The 23,551-nt window shown below is 34.6% G+C and overlaps 2 protein-coding genes across 2 annotated transcripts; one reads left to right on the top strand and one right to left on the bottom strand.

Annotated features, from left to right (window-relative positions):
• Window positions 1-89: 89 nt before the first annotated feature.
• Window positions 90-3,902, bottom strand: LOC138323351 (leucine-rich repeat-containing protein 20-like). The gene is made up of 4 exons (XM_069267928.1): window positions 3,748-3,902; window positions 1,097-1,240; window positions 582-749; window positions 90-235 (listed from the first exon to the last, which is right to left on the bottom strand). Exons 1-4 carry the CDS (start codon window positions 3,809-3,811, stop codon window positions 90-92), a joined length of 522 nt encoding a protein of 173 aa, XP_069124029.1. The 5' UTR covers window positions 3,812-3,902.
• LOC138323346 (leucine-rich repeat-containing protein 45-like) lies at window positions 3,877-23,482 on the top strand. Its single transcript, XM_069267921.1, has 18 exons — window positions 3,877-4,051; window positions 5,586-5,678; window positions 5,913-6,058; window positions 6,459-6,520; window positions 6,681-6,751; window positions 6,976-7,154; window positions 8,013-8,141; window positions 8,362-8,474; window positions 8,816-8,874; window positions 9,155-9,232; window positions 10,723-10,858; window positions 11,265-11,342; window positions 11,878-11,989; window positions 12,370-12,440; window positions 17,226-17,411; window positions 19,060-19,233; window positions 20,603-20,750; window positions 21,862-23,482. The coding sequence occupies exons 2-18, from the start codon at window positions 5,593-5,595 to the stop codon at window positions 22,038-22,040; spliced, it is 2,007 nt and encodes a 668-aa protein (XP_069124022.1). The 5' UTR covers window positions 3,877-4,051; window positions 5,586-5,592; the 3' UTR covers window positions 22,041-23,482.
• Window positions 23,483-23,551: the final 69 nt, after the last annotated feature.

Genomic DNA, 23,551 nt, shown 5'->3' with positions numbered 1-23,551 from the left:
CAGGATAAATATATAAATGTAAAACATCATTTTGTTTAGATTATTTTACATCAAAATATTTGATAAAAATATATAAGCAAGTGTTTTGGTCATGTGTCTCCCTCTCCCGTCCTGTCCAGCAGTACTTCGATTTTTGACTCTAGCAGACGACACATCACTTCCGCTGAGAGTGGATTACTGCGCAAATCAACTTGTTGGAGAGAAGACATTTGCTCTAGACTTTCAACATCGATGTCTGAAATCAGATTAACATTTCGTGTGCATTTATTAGTTATTTAATGCAGTGTCAAATGTTTAACGCCTTCTGCAACAGAATAAAATCATATGCGAAATATGTTGCAATGAAGAGATTAGCCACAGCTTTATTAGTCCATGATGTTAAAATGATACAAAGTTTAGATATTCACACAAATAGTGGCATATGACCAGTCAGTTATGTTTTTTTTTTATTTGCCACTATCTAAAAAATGATATCAAGATATACGTATTACAAATCTTATTGTTATTTCACATTTCCGCTGGGTTTTTTTTCAATCTTTATTGTGTCTAAGTAGGTCCACTACATTATAACTGTGTCCCACCTGTTAGCTGGTTGTGGTCCAGTTTTAGGCGTTGTAAATTAGAGTACTGGTATACTACATTAGGTACATGTGTGAATTGGTTTCTGGAAATGTCCAATGTCGTTAAAGCAGTCAGCTCATTCATTTCCTCTGGGAGTTCTGACAATTTGTTCTCACTGATGTCCAACTCTGAAGAAAATTATATTTTACGATTTATCTATGGATAATCCCGACTTGTACGTTTCGTAATGGATTACATTTTGTTTTAGAATAAACTTTGTCATATTCAGGAACAAATAAAAATAGATACAGTTCGTTGTGTTTCCCGTCGTTTCCCATCAAACCTCAATACCATTTTAGACCACAAAGTGCATCTTCAAATCAATGCTGTAATTCCGTGTGATAAACTCCACTTCTGCTTTATTTAGGTAACTTTATTTTGTATTTCTAAACCATACAGATTATATAATAAATCAATATTGGTATCGTATTAATATCATTGTATTGTATAAATATTGAATATTGATAAGAATCACCTAGGATTGTTTTGAATGCCATAGGGAACCGAGGTGGTATTCTTTTTAAAACATTCTTGGAAAAGGTACATGATTCAACTGGTGTATGTTTCAGAAAAATGTAGATTGCCTCAGGAACTTCCATCAAACCACAACTTGTCAAATCTGTAACAAAGACAAACAAAGCAAATTATTGATTTAGTTTTTCATTGATTTAAAACCTATTTTATTTGCCTTTTTGGTATTTGACAAAGAGGATTGGGCACAAGTTCTTACCAACTTATGAATATGTCCTCTCCACACATACATACAAAACAAACATATTAAAGGCTAGTGGCTGCTTAGTACCGAAATATACATAACGATAATTAGTTAAGTTAAATCAATTGAAATAACATTGCGATTATTCACAGTTGTTTCTCAATGTACCCTTCTTTGTTATTTCAAGAGAACTGCCTGATTTTCATGCACAATTTGTATGTATACAACGAAACAGTGAAATTTAGATGACGCGTCTATCAAAAAGATAATAAATTAAAAACGATTTGTACTTTAATGTTTTACAAACGTAATTAAAGATCTGGATATCCTGATCAAGAGATAAGATTGGGTTTCCCCAGAGTAAAACATTTTAATCAAACAGGTTGATATCTTCGAGGTTTAAACTTCTAAGAAAAGATAAACATGATATAAAAAGAAGTGATAGACATTTTCAATTTCTCCACACAGACACGAAGGATTATCAGTAAGATTGACTCTAAAAAGATCGTATTGTAGAGTGCTGCACTCATGCCTTAGCCTGGTACGTAAAACTGTTAGTTTTCTTTCGCTAGAAGTTCCGTAATTTGGAATAGATATGATGTCGTGTTTTAGGTAATTTTTTAATGCTACTATAGATTCGGTTGACTAAATAGAAGGGCTGAGTGAATTCCATTGTGATATAGGAGAGGGTATAAAAGATTTCTTTAATTGTTCATTTCTACATCGTGGTACCGGTAAAGTGAACTCGTCCATATTACGTGTAGCATATGCTGAAGTTTCTGAGCATAACATATGGTTTGGTAAAAATGTCTGATTAAAAATAAGGTGCCATGTTCATTTTTTATTCTAAATAGTGTTGCTAATTTAATTTTTTGCGAAGTTCAAACAATAATAAGTTTCTCGTTGTCCTCAAATATAGATAAGCCTAATATCAATGTAATTTAAACAGTCGACTGTATATATACGCCATGATCTGTTGTTGAAAAAAATGGTTTCTCCAAGAATACAATCTGATTATAAATACTCGTACATAGTTTTTTTTTCTTTTGAATTATCTGGATTTCATGTTCAGACTTCGTGTCAGACTTATAAGGTATAATTATTATGTGAGTTATCTTCTATATTCTTGTTCGTTGCTTCTAGATAACTGTGCTAGTTTTAAGCTCACGAATCTAGCGTTTACCAGGTCACACGTCTTTATCAAATCCATCAGAAGAATTTGAACAACACATATACAGTACTCGCAGTTTAAATATTGTAAAATTGTATTTTGTATAGAGAAGGATTAAAGAGTTTAAAGAAATTTTGTTCCATCTTTTGCATATTGTATTGCTATTGGTAATGTTTCAGATTACTATTTCTGATGTCATTTTTCATGCCTGTATTAGTTGTAGACAACCAGAAACATATATATTATGTATTTGTGATTCTGACACAACATAATCCCGATGATAGATATAAAAAGCACGAATAGAAAAATATATAAATAATATATACGTACAGAAACATATATGTATAACATACATGTATATATGTTTCTGATAAGTACATGTATTAAAAAAACCCAAAAAACACCGAAACAAAACTATACTGAATACTGTCACTAACCTATCACTTATATTGATATACAGCATATGATAATCAGAAAAAATATGAAAGCTTTGTTTTATTGTCTACTTCGAGAATAATCAGAATAAAGAATGTTAAAAACCATTACATTTCCGGAGCAAAATATAAAAGTTTCTTAAAAAACATTAATAATATCAGAAAATGCATACCGATGACCTAAAATAAGGTTACGACACCAAGCATATGCAAGATTTCCTGCATAACATATGAAAACAGTGGAGAGTCAATTCGCTGTTTTGCCGTCTGGCGCAGTGATAATCAACTACCGCGCGGTATTTAGGACGACGGCGGGAAACATAATACGACCCGCGTTATGAAAACAAATATGTTATTTATTTTAATCAAATCGTTCAGAAGGTGATGATAAATGTAGTATTAACGGTAAGTAAATAATTCTTAAGACTCTACAAAATTATCGATCTTGTTTTACATTCCCATTTTAAAAATTAAAAGCCGTTTAGGAAAGGTAGTGGGCCTTTAAATACATAATTCAAATGTATTCAATCAATAAATTCTTATTATGTACATATCAAATTGAGTACAGGCATCTTTTTTAAGGAATTGTCATTTTTCTGATATCATTAAAAGTACAAAATTTATATGAATGATTTGATACTTATTCTATGGTAAATAATTAATTATGTTTAAAAAAAATGTTTGGATTGAAAAGTATGAAGAAACGATATGGTACGGACCGGACTTGGTACCGAGCTACTGATAGGTTCCAACTATTTCTTAATCGTGATGGCATCTTCATTCTCGCAAAAAAATACAACATGTACCTATCCTTTTGGTTTCTTTTGCTTCTTGAAGACGGTTTGCAACCAAAGCAGCTTCTGTGGCCATACTGAAGACCCTTCAAAACACCGAACATGTGGTTTTTTGTTTATAACTATCAGTAACTCTCTGGCGTTGAAGATAGAGAAATGTATCGTGATCAGTTACGCGCTTAGATAGAGCGACCGATTGCTCCGTTTCAAACATTTTTAAGACGTCGCAGAATAGCAACAAGAAGTTTCAATATGGCGGTATGAAAGGAAAATTGTCCCTGTATTATTGAGAATTTGGTTGTTTTTGGATAGCCAGGTAAGTAAACGTAATTGTCTTGATTCAGTGAGCGTGCTAAACACTTCTTTTCATGTGATATTTATTTCATGTTGGCATGAGTACAGAATTTAGATGCAAATTTTACTTTTCATTCTCAACTGCAAGTCTGAACATGGTTGGTTATTTACAAACCCTTTGGTTCGTACCCAATTTCCACATTTTATCGTTCTTGAAGCGATTCTGTTGATAAATATTAAAATGAAATAACATAAACACTTTTTTTGTTATTTGAAATATGTGCTCTGCGTCATACAATTAAAGACTTAGAAATAATAATAAAAAATTTAAAAAAAAATTAAAAACTGACAAAAGGACACCTTGCACCAAATCATAAGCAGGCCAGTCATTTAAAAATCTTGACATAGTTCGAATATAAAATCAGACTCATTTACTTTTGTCCATTTATAGTTATACCATAATAAGGTACAATGTATTTGTACTTCCAAGACTATCAATATCATCAAAAGGACATTCATAGGTGCTGTAGATAGACAATTGTTTGCAATTTTTTACTATTTACAATTAGTAGTTAATATGTCTATGTATTGCTTGTTGTAATGGAAGAAAATCTCAACTTGAGACAGATACAAATAATGAATTTGATGGTCATTTCGAATTCTGTTTCCGGAAAGTGCATCTCTTTTTGGAGAAAAATAAAAACCACTACATGTACATTTTTATGAATAGAAATTGAAGTTGTACATGTATGTATGCATAGATAACTTTTATCGAATTTTAGATTTTTACATAATGATAGATAAGTGTTAGGAATCCCGAGACTATACATGTAAATGACTCTTGATGAGTATATATAGGGGATTGCAATTGAGCACTGTTCCTACTGGAAACAAACCAAGCGTCGATCGAGAGAGAGATTCTGGATTACCTATCTACAGACCCACTATCCCAGGGGCATTAACGAACGTTCAATATTTATATATTGCAAATTGACATCAATTGATCACTAGCTTTTCAATTGCACCCACCCACCGAGGAGATAGGCGACTAAATTTGCATCCGATACAAATGAGCACTACTTATTTAAATTTCGCCACACATTTGACGTCACACGTGGCACGCTCTCCAGCCACTGCTCATATTGTAGCATTCTGCCGAACAGCATGGTTACTTTTTTGGTAGATCCTGCCTTAAGCTGCCACTTGCTGAAGGCTTAATTGCGCTCTATTGTGCTGTTACATATATTTGTCTTCTTTCATTGTCCCGTTTTACTGTTCGTGTCATATTATGTAATCATGTTCATTTTGTGTCTTGATAAAGGGGCAGATTGCCCTGAAAATTTGACATTTTTTTTGTCCACACTGTCAGAATTACTTCTTTGTCCCATATATATATATACAGTACATGCAGGCACAATAAAAATATGTTAGGTATATGATGCCTTTTTAATTATTCATGTACCATATGTCTATGAAAGTAATAGGAAGCTAGCACAGTGTTCTTTAATATCATTAAGCAATATTGACTGTATTTTTTCTTTTTATGTGTGTTAAAGGTTGAACATGGAGAGCTTCAAGCATGTTTTCATGCGGCTCTGCAAAGAAAACCATATCGAACCACAGGATTGTGTTTTAGCCCAATTAAAAAGGTAAGAAATGGGTTTTGTAATTCATTTGGAAAATGTACATGAGAAACTGATAATGTTGCATACATGTACATGTTTGAAAGAGATTATAAACATTCATTACTTTTGTATTTGTTTGTCAAATAATATCTTTATTCTCAATTTATTTAATTTCGTCATGTCAATAATGTATTGTGTTTTATTGTGTTCTTTGATGTTTAACATTTGTAACATAACAAGATTTAATTTTTCTTTCAGTTTTGATGGTGGTAAAGGGAAACATGTTTTAGATCTGTCTACAAACAGTTTATCAGCTAAGACATGCCATGCTCTTGGGAAGACAATTGCTACTGACAAGAACTTCAGAGAAATTAAGTTTGCTGACTGTATGCTGAGTGAAGATGGTATGGAAAAATAGTTTTTTGAAATCCGATCCATAGCTCTAAATTGAGGAGAAAATTAATTACTGTATGCGACCTAATAAGCGCCCCTGTCCCTATAAGCACCCCTCCTCCTTTTTGAGGCCCGAAACTATGAAAACTGTGCATGTTTGTCTCTTTGATTTCTTTTGCAAATTGATTCATTTCTTACTCTATGCAGGGATTTTATGAAATGATACGGTAGCCCTAATTTGGCCATATTAATTACAAGGGACCTAGCCCAAATTTGGTCCTATTAAGGACCTATTAATTTCTTCAATTTGTTTAAGCACCCTTTTTGGGTAGAACACTGTAATAAAATGTTCATATCACATGCATAGATATGTAAAACTTTAACATTAAAAACTATTTTCGTCTTTGGCAGGTGTTAAAGGACTTGCTTATGGATTTTCAACAAATAACTTTTGTAAAAAGCTTGACATGAAGGTGAGATATTAATTCTAATTATATGACTTTGATTAAGGATGTACATCAGTTCAAATTTTATGGTGATACAGATAATTGATTATTTTGAAGATTTTTTTTTTAAAGTAACAATAACTAAAATGCCTTATATCTACATCAAGTAAATTTCACTTTTTTGTAGGGAAACAACATTCGAGGAACTGGTGTGGACTTTCTAGGAAAGATGTTACGACACAACCACACCCTTCTCAGGTATGATTCTTAGTTTGATAGACAGTGTGAGATACTTTTAAATTAATGATTAATTTTCATGGTATCAAACTATCATCATAATAAGTAAAAGTGAATTTAAAGTAGTTTATTGCACAATGTAGGTGGTTTCTTGTGGAAGCAATTAATTCAGATGATATATTTACCATGTCTCTGGAATCGATTGTGTACGTATGCTTTACTGACCAGTAACATTTTCTTCACAGCTTGTGTTTGGAATGGAATGCTCTGGGGATGCTGGACAACTCCTTTGCTTTGTTCTGTGAAGGAGTGGGCTCCAATGACAGTCTTCAGGCATTAGACATCAGAAACAACCAGATCAACCACGATGGGGCTGTAGAGCTCTCCGCAGCTCTCAAGAGGAACAGCACACTGAGATCTCTAGGTAATAATTAGGTACAGAAAGAGTCACTTCAAGCAATGTTTAATTCTAAACTAGGGGAGATAAACCACTTTATCTCAAAATAGGTACCGGTATACAATGTTTATGCACATATCATTATTTGATGTACAGTATTTTGTTTGACATGGAAGACAATAGGCATATCACAGTTAAAAGTACATTGATTTATACAATTAGCATTTTTTGTTGTATCCATATGTATAAAAGTGAAAATTAAAGTGAACAGTCGGGCAAGGATGGCTTAAGTCGGTAAAAATGGTGTGAATGTATCCAGTATAATTTCTTATGAAATGGAAAAATAAAATCTCTCGTCAAAATCTGTCTGTGTACGAAGAAATTAATTTAAAGTATGGAAATTCTAAAACGTCCTCCCGGCTCACTATGTCCGTGGTTACATTTCCACGCAGCCTCGCTTTCAATGCTTTCAACTTTTCTTTACTTTAATGGTCAGAACTGGGAAACTAAGCAGAACTTGACCAACGTATTAATATGTGAGAACTTTTGGAAGGCCAATGAACGCATTTAGACTGGTTTTCTTTGCCCGACTATTCACTTTAACAAAAACCCAAAAACAACAGTTTACAATGTTGCATACATATTTGTATGTGAAGTTAGTGTTTCTATGTATAATTGTATTATTAATCAGTAAATGTTTTATTCAGACCTGCGTTGGAACAGTATAGGACTGCTTGGAGGACGTGCTTTATTGGAAATGTTACAGACCTGTTTCTCATGTAAAAACTTCAAGTGAGTGCTCTTATAAATAAGCAAGATAATGCCATCATTATCATGAATGAAATCAGTATAATTGTATTATTAATCAGTAAATGTTTTATTCAGACCTGCGTTGGAACAGCATAGGACTGCTTGGAGGACGTGCTTTATTGGAAATGTTACAGACCAACAAAACACTGTGTAGGATGGAGTTAGCTGGTAATAATATTCCTGTGGACATCTTAAAGTCTATAGGTAAGGAAGAATTTGGTCGCTTAACGAGGTATAATTAGAATTTAAAATAATCTTTTAAAATATAAGTTTAAAACATTACAAAAACGTTTGAAAAATTGTTCTTTTTGTCGTTTTTTCTTGCATTTCCACACATTTCAGATTTCTTTCAATTTTTTTTATGATTTTATTTGTTTTATAAACTATTTGGCAATTCTTTCATGTAATATATTTCTTATTACAGAAACAGCCATCAGTCAGAATGAGGATCGCGCTCTTGTGACCGGCGAATACAGTAAAAAGATAACACTTATGTCTAAACACATGAAACAAATGGAGCATGACAAATCATTACAGGTAGGAAACCAAGTGCTGTAAAATATATACAGTGTATGAAAACAGTGTGATCCATTATTTCAATTTAACAACATTGCTCATTGATTATATATAGTTTTTGCACTTCTAATACCACATAACTTGTTTTAGAGTTGAAATTGTCCATGTGTGGATATGTGTGTTTTGGATGACAGAATAGGAATAGCTTACCATGTTTTTTGTCAGAAATCACATATTTACATGTTAACTTAATCATTCGTAGATCAACAATCTAGCATGTTAGTTGAATAATAAAACAGAATACAGTAAGCATGATAGAATAAGTAAATTTTTACACTGCAACTTTGGTGTTTTTTCTTCAGATGAATGACCTTATGGACACAATAGACAAACAAGAAGAACTACTCCGCCGATCCAAAAGGTAAAGAAATCATTTTATAATTACAAATTTTGTATGCTGATTGTGTTACGTCATTATTTTGTGTAAAATGGAATAAAACATTCTCAGTTTGTTTCCCATTAAAAAGTTTAACATTGATTAATGGAAAATAAAATGATGTGACTGAAACAAGAACAGATCATGTTTCAAAAAAGAAATGTACAGTTTATAAGAAGACATAAACATGCTCTTTAAGGTTATTGAAATGATAAAGCTGTCTCTTTAGAAAGTATCAATAATTATGTCTTTATTTGCTTTACAGGTCAGCTACAGATAAAATTACCAACCTACAAGGAGCACTGGAGGAGAGGAAGTCTTCCTTTAACTCTATCGCTTCTAAGTAAGTGATGTAATTATTGACCACTTATTCAAAATTATCATAAACACAACCGACACTTACTCAAATTATGTGGCATCTTTTTAGCCCACCATCATCAGATGATGGGCTATTCAAATCACCTTTCGTCCATGGTCCGTCCTTCCATCCATTAACAATTCTTGTTTCAGCTATTTCTTAGAAAGTACTGAAGGGATATGTCTCAAATTTCACATGCAGATTCCCCTAGGGCCCTTGTTGTGCATATTGCATTATGGGACCGATCTGTCAACAAGATGGCCGACAGGCTGCCATCTTGGATTTTGACATTTGAAGTTTGTTACCGCTATTTCTCAGAAAGTATTAAAGGGATCTATCTCAAATTTTATGTGCAGGTTCCCCTAGATCCCTGGTTATGCATATTGCATTTTAGTACTGATCGATGTACAAGATGGCCGATAGGCTGCCATCTTGGATTTTGACAATTGAAGTTTGTTACCGTTATTTCTCAGAAAGTAACGAAGGAATTTGTCTCAAATTTCATGCACAGGTTCCCCTAGGTCCCTAGTTGTGCATATTGAAGTTTTGGACCGATTGGTGAACAAGATGGCCGACAGGACGCCATCTTGGATTTTGATGAGTGAAGTTTGTTACCGCTACTTCTCTGAAAGTACTTAAGAGATTTGTCTCAAATTTCATATGCAGGTTCCCCTAGGGGTCTAGCTAGCGCTGTGCATATTGAATTTTGGGACTGATCGGTTAACAAAATGGCGGACAGGAAACCATCTTAGATTTTCACAATTGAAGTTTGTTACCGCTATTTCTAAGAAAGTGCTATAGGGATTTGTCCATAATTTTATTCGCAGGTTCCCCTATAGGTCCAGTTATGCATATTGCATTTTGGGACCGATCGGTGAACAAGATGGCGGACAGGACGCCGTCTTGGATTTTGATAATTGAAATTTGTTACTGCTATTTTTCAGAAAGTTTTGAATGGATTTGTATCAAATTTCATGTGCATGTTCCCCTAGAGGTCCAGTTGTGCACATTGCATTTTGGGACTGATCGATCAACAAGATTGCCGATAGGCAAACATCTTGGATTTTGATAGTTGAGGCTTTTAATATATATAATTACTGCTATATATTTCAGAAAGTACTAAAAGGATCTTTCTCAAATTTCATATGTAGTATGTAATAAAAATTTGAAAAGCAGAGAAAAGATCACTCTTTCCGTTGCCATGTTGTAGATCATTCTTTGATGGGCACCAAGATCCCTCTGGGATCTCTTGTTTGATACTAAAGTGTCCATTAAGAATACAGTGTTTATTTCTTTAATGTTTCTCTGTTTGTTTCCACTGGAGATACAGTGCTTCCTCTTGTGATGCTTACCGTTTTCATCATATTGTAAGAAACCCAAATAATTTTATTGAAAATTAGATTTGTTTCTATATTATTATTTGTACTTTTAACACAATTTGAATTGTGTTTTATCATGTTTTACTTCTGATACAGACTTGCCATGACAGAGTCAGAACTCGCCCTCACAGAACAGAAATGTAACGACTATTCCATGTTGATCACCAAACTCAAACAGGAATTGTCTGACAAAATGGGTGGTCATCAGGAGGATCTCCGCAGATATCAGGAGGTAGGCTAATAAAAGAATGTGAATTCAGTTTACTTTTAATCAATTGTTGTGTCTTGTTAGCTCTAACAGAAAGCTAGCCAGTAAATCATCTTTAATTTGAAAGAAACCTGTACCTTGTGTATCCTCAATTAATAAGATAGGTAACCAAATGTGAACTTGTTTGAAGATTTAAATCATTTAGGAGAGTTTTAAGGGTTGATAAATTGCCACATTCCTGAATGAAATCAGTATGCATTCATAATCAATTGTCCATTTTCCTTCAGTTTTCACCAAAGTCAGTGTTGTCTGAAAAATGAAGTGAAAACCTCTTGCTCAAAACAAATCTTTCCAGGTTAGTGAAGTGCAGACACAAGGAAAAGCATGTCACTACTTTAATTATATTCAGTATAATACTTGATTGTTTCAGGATCGCGCAGTTACTGAGGCCAAACTATACAAAGAGGTGTCTGTGGCCCACGACAAAAACATACAGCTGGAGACCAAGGTAATTAAGAATTTTATATGAAAAGGTGTCATTAAATCAAAAAAGAGAAAACATAAATCAAAATTAATTTTACAGATGCGCCACTGCTGACAAACTGTATTTTACTCTAGTAAAAAACAGGAGCAGACAAGTTAGTAGTTTTCTTCAGTTACAAAAGTTACTTACTTTACACCATTACCACTATTGAAAAGTTTGAGTTTCTAATTTTACTTCAAGATAAAAATATTTAAAATAATTAATTGCGTCCCGAAAAAAATCTGAGGCACTATATCCTATATGGAATGAAGTACTGATTGCACATGCACCAAAAGCAAAATCAATTATTTCATATTATTTTTTATGTTAATTAGAGATATATATATACGATTAAACACCTATTATTGTTCAATTGATGAATATTGTTTAGGTATGCTCTGTCTGAGATGGAGCATCTTTAACACAAAATCAATATCAAGAGTGATTTTTTGCTGAATTTTCTTAAAAGAGATAATTTTCATAAAATATTTTAATATTTTTGGTATTAAACTTTTTCCAGCTGGAAGATGCAGAAAGAAAGTGTCGGTTACAACAGGATCAGATATTTGAGTTGAGAGAACAAACTACACATTTAGCAGCAGAAATCAAACTGAAAGGAACACATTTTGATGGTAATTATTATACATTTGTGATAAATGTCTTAACTACACAAGAAACCACTTTTGCAGTACAATCAAATCTCATTATATCAAAGTCAGCAGCCAAACTTTGAGTTACCCGAGTATTCAAGCTACTTAACCAGTAAACATGGCAGCAGTTTTGGAATTGGATCGGTATTTCAGAGATTTCTGTGTTTCAAATTGTTTAATTTCTTGCCTTTGGTGCACTTGATAGTAATAAATATTGTACATTAGGAATGGTATTAGTAATCATTTCTGATGTTTTTGAAATATTTTCACACAATTTGCTCAGTTGTTTGAACCTTAGCTTTACACGCTTTTTTAATGCTTTGTCTACAAAGATGTCACATGGAGTATGTAATATCTTACAGAACGACTTCAACAGGAGCGAATAAGACATAAGGATGACTTGAGGGATGCAGATCAGCTCCGACAAAAAGAGGTAAAATATCATAGTATTCAGATCAGCTCCGACAAAAAGAGATAAAATGTCATAGTATTCAGATCAGCTCCGACAAAAAGAGGTAAAATGTCATAGTATTCAGATCAGCTCCGACAAAAAGAGGTAAAATGTCATAGTATTCAGATCAGCTCCGACAAAAAGAGGTAAAATGTCATAGTATTCAGATCAGCTCCGACAAAAAGAGGTAAAATGTCATAGTATTCAGATCAGCTCCGACAAAAAGAGGTAAAATGTCATAGTATTCAGATCAGATCCGACAAAAAGAGGTAAAATGTCATAGTATTCAGATCAGCTCCGACAAAAAGAGGTAAAATGTCATAGTATTCAGATCAGCTCCGACAAAAAGAGGTAAAATGTCATAGTATTCAGATCAGCTCCGACAAAAAGAGGTAAAATGTCATAGTATTCAGATCAGCTCCGACAAAAAGAGGTAAAATGTCATAGTATTCAGATCAGCTCCGACAAAAAGAGGTAAAATGTCATAGTATTCAGATCAGTCTCCGACAAAAAGAGGTAAAATGTCATAGTATTCAGATCAGCTCCGACAAAAAGAGGTAAAATGTCATAGTATTCAGATCAGCTCCGACAAAAAGAGGTAAAATGTCATAGTATTCAGATCAGCTCCGACAAAAAGAGGTAAAATGTCATAGTATTCAGATCAGCTCCGACAAAAAGAGGTAAAATGTCATAGTATTCAGATCAGCTCCGACAAAAAGAGGTAAAATGTCATAGTATTCAGATCAGCTCCGACAAAAAGAGGTAAAATGTCATAGTATTCAGATCAGCTCCGACAAAAAGAGGTAAAATGTCATAGTATTCAGATCAGCTCCGACAAAAAGAGGTAAAATGTCATAGTATTCAGATCAGCTCCGACAAAAAGAGGTAAAATGTCATAGTATTCAGATCAGCTCCGACAAAAAGAGGTAAAATGTCATAGTATTCAGATCAGCTCCGACAAAAAGAGGTAAAATGTCATAGTATATTCAGATCAGCTCCGACAAAAAGAGGTAAAATGTCATAGTATTCAGATCAGTCACAAAAGAGGTAAATAGTATCAGATCATCCGACAAAAAGAGGTAAAATGTCATAGTATTCAGATCAGCTCCGACAAAAAGAGGTAAAATGTCATAGTATTCAGATCAGCTCCGACAAAAAGAGGTAAAATGTCATAGTATTCAGATCAGCTCCGACAAAAAGAGGTAAAATGTCATAGTATTCAGATCAGCTCCGACAAAAAGAGGTAAAATGTCATAGTATTCAGATCAGCTCCGACAAAAAGAGGTAAAATGTCATAGTATTCAGATCAGCTCCGACAAAAAGAGGTAAAATGTCATAGTATTCAGATCAGCTCCGACAAAAAGAGGTAAAATGTCATAGTATTCAGATCAGCTCCGACAAAAAGAGGTAAAATGTCATAGTATTCAGATCAGCTCCGACAAAAAGAGGTAAAATGTCATAGTATTCAGATCAGCTCCGACAAAAAGAGGTAAAATGTCATAGTATTCAGATCAGCTCCGACAAAAAGAGGTAAAATGTCATAGTATTCAGATCAGCTCCGACAAAAAGAGGTAAAATGTCATAGTATTCAGATCAGCTCCGACAAAAAGAGGTAAAATGTCATAGTATTCAGATCAGCTCCGACAAAAAGAGGTAAAATGTCATAGTATTCAGATCAGCTCCGACAAAAAGAGGTAAAATGTCATAGTATTCAGATCAGCTCCGACAAAAAGAGGTAAAATGTCATAGTATTCAGATCAGCTCCGACAAAAAGAGGTAAAATGTCATAGTATTCAGATCAGCTCCGACAAAAAGAGGTAAAATGTCATAGTATTCAGATCAGCTCCGACAAAAAGAGGTAAAATGTCATAGTATTCAGATCAGATCTGACAAAAAGAGGTAAAATGTCATAGTATTCAGATCAGCTCCGACAAAAAGAGGTAAAATGTCATAGTATTCAGATCAGCTCCGACAAAAAGAGGTAAAATGTCATAGTATTCAGATTAGATCCGACAAAAAGAGGTAAAATGTCATAGTATTCAGATCAGCTCCGACAAAAAGAGGTAAAATGTCATAGTATTCAGATCAGCTCCGACAAAAAGAGGTAAAATGTCATAGTATTCAGATCAGCTCCGACAAAAAGAGGTAAAATGTCATAGTATTCAGATCAGCTCCGACAAAAAGAGGTAAAATGTCATAGTATTCAGATCAGCTCCGACAAAAAGAGGTAAAATGTCATAGTATTCAGATCAGCTCCGACAAAAAGAGGTAAAATGTCATAGTATTCAGATCAGCTCCGACAAAAAGAGGTAAAATGTCATAGTATTCAGATCAGCTCCGACAAAAAGAGGTAAAATGTCATAGTATTCAGATCAGCTCCGACAAAAAGAGGTAAAATGTCATAGTATTCAGATCAGCTCCGACAAAAAGAGGTAAAATGTCATAGTATTCAGATCAGCTCCGACAAAAAGAGGTAAAATGTCATAGTATTCAGATCAGCTCCGACAAAAAGAGGTAAAATGTCATAGTATTCAGATCAGCTCCGACAAAAAGAGGTAAAATGTCATAGTATTCAGATCAGCTCCGACAAAAAGAGGTAAAATGTCATAGTATTCAGATCAGCTCCGACAAAAAGAGGTAAAATGTCATAGTATTCAGATCAGCTCCGACAAAAGAGGTAAAATAGTATTCAGATAGTATTCATAGTCAGATCAGCTCCGACAAAAGAGGTAAAATGTCATAGTATTCAGATCAGCTCCGACAAAAGAGGTAAAATGTCATAGTATTCAGATCAGCTCCGACAAAAGAGGTAAAATGTCATAGTATTCAGATCAGCTCCGACAAAAAAGAGGTAAAATGTCATAGTATTCAGATCAGCTCCGACAAAAAGAGGTAAAATGTCATAGTATTCAGATCAGCTCCGACAAAAAGAGGTAAAATGTCATAGTATTCAGATCAGCTCCGACAAAAAGAGGTAAAATGTCATAGTATTCAGATCAGCTCCGACAGAAAGAGAGGTAAAATGTCATAGTATTCAGATCAGCTCCGACAAAAAGAGGTAAAATGTCATAGTATTCAGATCAGCTCCGACAAAAAGAGGTAAAATGTCATAGTATTCAGATCAGCTCCGACAAAAAGAGGTAAAATGTCATAGTATTCAGATCAGCTCCGACAAAAGAGGTAAAATGTCATAGTATTCAGATCAGCTCCGACAAAAAGAGGTAAAATGTCATAGTATTCAGATCAGCTCCGACAAAAAGAGGTAAAATGTCATAGTATTCAGATCAGCTCCGACAAAAAGAGGTAAAATGTCATAGTATTCAGATCAGCTCCGACAAAAAGAGGTAAAATGTCATAGTATTCAGATCAGCTCCGACAAAAAGAGGTAAAATGTCATAGTATTCAGATCAGCGCCGACAGAAAGAGGTAAAATGTCATAGTATTCAGATCAGCTCCGACAGAAAGAGGTAAAATGTCATAGTATTCAGATCAGCTCCGACAAAAAGAGGTAAAATGTCATAGTATTCAGATCAGCTCCGACAAAAAGAGGTAAAATGTCATAGTATTCAGATCAGCTCCGACAAAAAGAGGTAAAATGTCATAGTATTCAGATCAGCTCCGACAAAAAGAGGTAAAATGTCATAGTATTCAGATCAGCTCCGACAAAAAGAGGTAAAATGTCATAGTATTCAGATCAGCTCCGACAAAAAGAGGTAAAATGTCATAGTATTCAGATCAGCTCCGACAAAAAGAGGTAAAATGTCATAGTATTCAGATCAGCTCCGACAAAAAGAGGTAAAATGTCATAGTATTCAGATCAGCTCCGACAAAAAGAGGTAAAATGTCATAGTATTCAGATCAGCTCCGACAAAAAGAGGTAAAATGTCATAGTATTCAGATCAGCTCCTGACAAAAAGAGGTAAAATGTCATAGTATTCAGATCAGCTCCGACAAAAAGAGGTAAAATGTCATAGTATTCAGATCAGCTCCGACAAAAAGAGGTAAAATGTCATAGTATTCAGATCAGATCCGACAAAAAGAGGTAAAATGTCATAGTATTCAGATCAGCTCCGACAAAAAGAGGTAAAATGTCATAGTATTCAGATCAGATCCGACAAAAAGAGGTAAAATGTCATAGTATGCAGATCAGCTCCGACAAAAAGAGGTAAAATGTCATAGTATTCAGATCAGATCCGACAAAAAGAGGTAAAATGTCATAGTATTCAGATCAGCTCCGACAAAAAGAGGTAAAATGTCATAGTATTCAGATCAGATCCGACAAAAAGAGGTAAAATGTCATAGTATTCAGATTAGATCAGACAAAAAGAGGTAAAATGTCATAGTATTCAGATCAGACAAAAAAGTCAACTCATTATACGTTATTTCACAGGAAAAAATATATTGCCTATATTGTAGTATTAATATTGGGTCAGAAAACGTAAAAAGGTTACTGCAGCTATGTATATCTTTGTATGTAGAACTCGAACAATTAGAATAATTTTAAACAGATACTCCAGTAACTCAAGTTATATAAAAAGTTTTGTGAGATGTATAACAATTGGGCAAAGAAGTTGAATTTTCTAGGCAGAATTTTCAGTTGAATCTTCAAGACACACATAAAACAAACATGATATAAATTGACCAATAAAAAAAATCCAAGAAAAATTATAATAAATTAAAACGCAATAAAGCCTTTAGTTAGTGGAGGCAGAAAACTGAATCTAGTGAGGATTGATGTTGAGATGAGTAACGTTGATGTTTATGTAGGTGGCTCGAGTACGACAGGAGGCTGATGAGACGGAAAGTGCCCTGAGGGAGAGGATTCAGAAGCTGGAGATGAATCGCTTAGCATTAGAGGAGGAAATCAGTAAACATAAAAACGCTAACATGAACAACAAACTACACCATGAGGAACAGCTTAGTCTAGCGAAACAGAAACTCATGAGTGAAGAGGTTGGGCCCTGTTTAAATCAATACATGCCATCTAGAACAATTGCTGCAAATTCAGATACAAAGCCATTTTTTTTTAAAAACAGAAATGCCTGTATACAAATTATAGAACCTTGTTATGCCATAGAAAAGTCCAGTAACTTCTTATTTTTTAGTTAACCTGGTCCAAAGGACCGAGGTGAGCTTATGGGATACCGCAGCGTCCGGCGTCCGTCGTCCGGCGTCCGGCGTCCGGCGTCCGTCAACATTCGACTTCTTCTCCATAACCGCTGGTCGGATTTCAATAAAATTTGACTGGTAGCATCCTTATGGGCTACTAACTGAAAATTGTACAAATGATGGGGCTGACCCCCTCAGGGGGCCTGAGGGGCGGGGCCAAAAGGGGTCAATTTGGCTATTTCCATATAAACGACTTCTTCTCTGAAACCAAGCATGGGATAGCACCCATAATGCAATGATATCATCCTTATAGGGTGGGGATTCAAAATTGTACAAATAATGGGGCTGACCCCCCGGGGGCCTGAGAGGCGGGGTCAAAAGGGGCCAATTTGGCTATTTCCATATAAACGACTTCTTCTCTGAAACTAAGTATGGTATAGCACCCATAATGCAATGGTAGCATCCTTATAGGGTGGGGATTCAAAATTGTGCAAATGATAGGGCTGACCCCCCGGGGGCCTGAGGGGCGGGGTCAAAAGGGGTCAATTTGGCTATTTCCATATAAATGACTTCTTCTCTGCAACTAAGCATGGTATAGCACCCATAATGCAATGGTAGCATCCTTATAGTGTGGGGATTCCAAATTGTGCAAATGATAGGGCTGACCCCCGGGGGGCCTGAGGGGCGGGATCAAAAGGGGTCAATTTGGCTATTTCCATATAAATGACTTCTTCTCTGCAACTAAGCATGGTATAGCACCCATAATGCAATGGTAGCATCCTTGTAGGCTGGGGATTCCAAATTGAGCAAATGATAGGGCTGACCCCCGGGGGCCTGAGGGGCGGGGTCAAAAATGGTCAATTTCCATATAAATGACTTTTTCTCTGCAACTTAACATGGGATTGCGCTCATAATGCAATGGTTACATCCTTAAAGGGTTTGGATTCAAAATTTTGCAAATGATGGGGCTGACCCCCCCAGGAGCCTGAAGGGTGGGGTCAAAAGGGGTCAATTTAGCTATTTCCATATAAACGACTTCTTCTCTGCAACTAAGAATGGAAGAGCACTTATAATGCAATGGTAGCATCCTTATAGGGTTGGGATTTGAAATTGTACAAATGATAGGGCTGACCCCCGGGGCCTTAAACGGCAATAGATGCGAGGTCAAAAAGGTCAATTAGGCTACTATTTTCATATAAATTACTTTGTCTCTGAACCTATGTATTGGATAGCATATTTGTATGGTATCAATAGCATCATTGTATGGTTGTGATTCAAAATTAAACTTTGGGAGTCAATTTTGCTTATTTTTCTAATTGTCAGATTCTTGTGATAATTACTAACAAAAAACCAGGTGAGCGATACAGGCCCTCTGGGCCTCTTGTTATTACAGTTTTTAGTTAACCTGGTATTAGGTAATTATCTTTAAAAATGATTTTGTTTGGAAGGGAGGTTACTCTGTGAACTAAGAATGGATACGCTAATGTTACAGGAGATACGTCAACAACATGTGGAAGAGAAGCTGAAGCTTGAGATGCACCTAAAGGATGAACTCCAGTCTCGGTGTAATCAAATGTCTGCCCAGGCATCAGAACTACAGTCCAAAAACAGCTCACTTACCATGGAGCTGGAATTGATGAAACGTCGTGTCGAAGAACTTCAGCAGGTTGGTCATCAATTAAAAGTGACTCACAATACAATAGATCTTAGATTCTGTTTTCTATTTCACATTAATGAAGTTCAACATAAAGCCATATAAATTTGTGCTCCATATAAAAAGACATTTGAGAGAAAACTGAACTTTGCAGTTGTAGTGCATTATAGTGCACTATAAAAGTTCACTAAGATAACAAGCAGTGTCACTAACGTAGGCCGTCCCTTCTGTGACGTCATACGTATTTAACATCACTATCCGGATCCAGGCAAAGGTATTTTATTTCTCCGTACCGATCTATTATTCAGTCTTTGCATATTAAAGAGTTAGCTCCCTTGGGGGTAGGTATCGATTGTTACGTCATTATTTTGTGAGCGCAATTTACGTCGTTTTCTCTGAAATGTATGACGTTATGCTCGCAAACACATGACGTCACAATCAAAACCTACCCGCAAGTGCAGATAACTCTGTAATATGCAAATTCGCAATAACTCGCTTCTGACATCGGCATTGGAGCAAATACTTCGAATAGCATAAAACATTAAACAGTGCAACGGATTTACCTATTCTAAGATTTTCAGGCCAAAATTTAAGGGGCTTTGAAAGCGAATCGGTCATATTTTGTAAAAAAAAAATACGGTAAGGTATACTTTTTATTGGTTTTTCTTATTGCAAATAAGTCAATCTTCATGGAAATTGTAACAAATCGATTTTTCCTGAGATCATTTTTTCAGAAAAAAAGAAAACATGACCATTTTGATGCGATTTTTCACTAAAATTGGGCCCGGATCTTATTTTAGAATAATTATACATGTATTTCGTTTTATTGTGGAAAACCCAGCTAATTTGATAGAGTTATGAATTCTATGTCACCTACTGAGGTATGAACATGTTACGGCGTATTCTTTATATGTTAAGGGATGTTACAGGGAGGGAATATTATTTATTTTAAAATCCTTAAAATGAGGAATGTTATGTCATTAGTACATATCTGTAAGCAACCCTGGAAGAAAAATTATCCCAGTGACATATATGATTTTTATGTGGTTTTTGTGATCAGGATATACCTAAAATCAAAATATCAAAAAATAAACGAAATCCCTGAGAGGAAACCAGAAGGGACGGTCTACCTTAAGTTAACATTGTTGTGTACTAAAATTAGCATTGTAGTGAACTGGAGTTCACATGCATTATACTGCATTAGAGTTAATACTGTAATGGTTGTTTTTGTACTAGATTTTATATTATGTTTCTTGTGTTCAATTCAAATGGCTTGGGTCACTCTGGAAAGATTTTATCAATATAGAAATTAAATTTAATTTGGTAACTGAAAGATTTTATCAATATAGAAATTAAATTTAATTTGGTAACTGATCCACAGGAGCTGTCTGACAAGAACAGTATGACACTGGCTGAGGTAGGCAAAGTGAAGATCGATCTTAATCAGACACTTACAAAACTAGATGGGGAAAGGAAAATCCAGGCCGAACTCCGGGAACAGCTTGGGGAGTCGGACAGGAAGATGTCAGGTTAGTGTAGTATCGGTGATAAAATAGGCCACATGAGGAATACCGACATTTCATAGGCTCTTCTGTTATCTTATCAATGGCTTCCTATTACAATGTTTGTCATGTTTATGTATATTGGTTTGGTAAGATAGTTATTTGTGAACTGTTGGTATTAAAAATATGTCTTTCCCCCAGTGTATTTTATCGAGCACATGTGAATTTGTACTCAAACTTTCTGTGAGGCCTCTTTTAAATTATCTTTTTGTTTTACTATGGTTGCACCAACTTTTGTAGATGGACAGTTGGTAAAAAATTGTGTAAGAAAGGTTTAACAGAAGCATCTCTGATTACATGATATACAGGACATCATAACTTATTCCTTCTGAAATATTCAAATAAAATTAGCATCAAACCGCGATTGTGTAGGTAGGTAATAATGAGACCGTTAATCCCTTAATAACCAAAAGGCTTGACACGCCAACTGTATAAACACAAGATCGTGAGCAATTATCCATGTCGGTCGGTGCAGTCAGGTGTGACACAGTTAAAAAAAATCTCAAGGGCCGAACACCTGTTCGACGAATACATGGGTAAATTCTATGTATTTGATGAAACGTGGACATATTTCTGTTCGAGGAATAAGGGGTATTCGAGGAATAGCTGTTCGAGCTATCCGGGGTTTTGTTACATAGATTATATAGAGAGACGGTCGGGACCGTACGACCAGTTCGACGAATAGGCGGTATTCGAGGAATCCGGGTTCGAGTTAGAGGGTTTTACTGTATATTGGTAAGATAGTTATTTGTGAACTGTTGGTATTAAAAATATGTCTTTCACCCAGTTACTATTTTATCCAGAGCACATGTGAATTTGTAATCTCAAACTTTCTGTGAGGCCTCTTTTAATTATCTTTTTGTTTTACTATGGTTGCACTAACTTTTGTAGATGGACAGTTGGTAAAAAATTGTGTAAGAAAGGTTTAACAGAAGCATCTTGGTGCATTCTACTGTAACAGTATTACTTTAGCTAAGAAATAATTGAGATCACTACATATTTTTTTCAGTGGGTCAGTTTTATTGTATACTATTGCACTGTTTTGTTATATAAAGATGAAAATCTTTAATAATTTCAGAACAACTTCTTCGTCACCGACAGTCACTGGAGGAGAAGGATTTAGAGGTGGAGGATCTGAAAAGGAGGTTAAAATCACGAGAGTCGGAACTTAACGGTATTAGAGAGGAGGAGAGCCAGAGGGCACAAGTTTTACAGAACGCTATCATGAACTATGTCAACAAAGTTCCTTCACACTGACCAGTCTAGTAGACATTGATTTTACAATACTAGGTGTCTTTACAGAGAATTATCTCTTAAAAATCGGCACATTGCACAAAGAAGTGTTTCTGAAACAAAAGATAGATCGCTGATGAAGAGATTCATATCAATAGCTGGTTGATTTATATCAGAAATACTCTTATAATGTACCGGGGGTATTTGGGAGAGAACTAGGTGCTCTCCTTGTTACTTGGTGGAATAACGTAACAATAGCTTGGACAAAAGGTAGACGTTACCTGGATACTGTGCCATTACTGTGAACCTTTCAAGTTGGATTGTGGAACATCGAATATGTTTGTAACGTAGGCACGACATAATACTTTACTATCAAGATGAATTTTGAAACAACAAAGACAATTTTCTACTTTTGAATTAAATGGCTGTGAACATTCTGTGAAAGTTTTGTGTATATGTATTGTACTACATGTGTATACATGTAAATGTCTGGACCGTCCAAATGTGTAGCTCAGACTTAGCTGTGATCTAAATGATTTTGTTTGTTGGAGAGCTAATGATGTTAAAAAATCTATGTTTTCAATATTGTACAAGATACTGCTTTCATGGGAACAGGTATTACTCATTTCTGTTGCTGAATCACTCATAAATGTTTGTGCTTCTATAAAGTATGATGATCTAGTCCCTTAATTTGACCAGTTTAATAGTTTATGTGGAATGACAAATCCAGCCAAATTTTGATTTGATTATGTAAATATTTTAATACAATATCTTAAAATAATAATCACTCAAATATATTCTTATAACATATCTACGTTCAAGCATTATTAAATAGCTTTTATGATAATAGCAAGCCAGTGATTTTCACATTATCTTAGTTTTTATATTACATTAAGAAGGTTTATCACTGGAAATTTTGCTTTGTGTCCAGAAGTTGTGCCTGTCTTAGCTCTTGAATGGATTACAACTTAATTTGAGTTAAAAAGAGGGATGTAAATTATCATCAGATAAATGTAATGTGTTCAACCCCATGGAACATATGGGCAGATGCTCTAAAAGGGATATGATATTCATCCTAAAGATACTACTTATACTTGAGCCATTACTTGATTATTATAGTAGATTACAACCAGATGTCGTCTGCTAGTACATTATCAGAAAAAATATTTTTCGGTGATTAAATTTACCACAGTATAAACAATGGAGTTTTGCTAAAAGTAGAAAATTTTACTGGAGTGGTCTGTAGACAATATGATATAACATTACTCTTGTTCTTGCAGTGAGTATGATAGTACAAGTACTCGTTACAAATTCATCTTCACTTTGTTAAGAAAATTTATACTAAGTAGAACTGTAGTTTCTTTAATACACATATCATATACCCATCTGATACATGTATCAAAGTTTGCATTGAACAGGTATACAAGTAAACTGTATGAAATCATAATAAATATAAATAATGGAAAGCTGATTTATATTATTTATTATGCTAATATACAAGACTTGATCAAGTTTCATTTATGTAATGACTTTAA

This window comes from Argopecten irradians, chromosome 5 (assembly GCF_041381155.1).
Source record: "Argopecten irradians isolate NY chromosome 5, Ai_NY, whole genome shotgun sequence".
NCBI classification, from domain to species: domain Eukaryota; kingdom Metazoa; phylum Mollusca; class Bivalvia; order Pectinida; family Pectinidae; genus Argopecten; species Argopecten irradians.
This window is presented reverse-complemented; position numbering and strand designations above follow the sequence as displayed.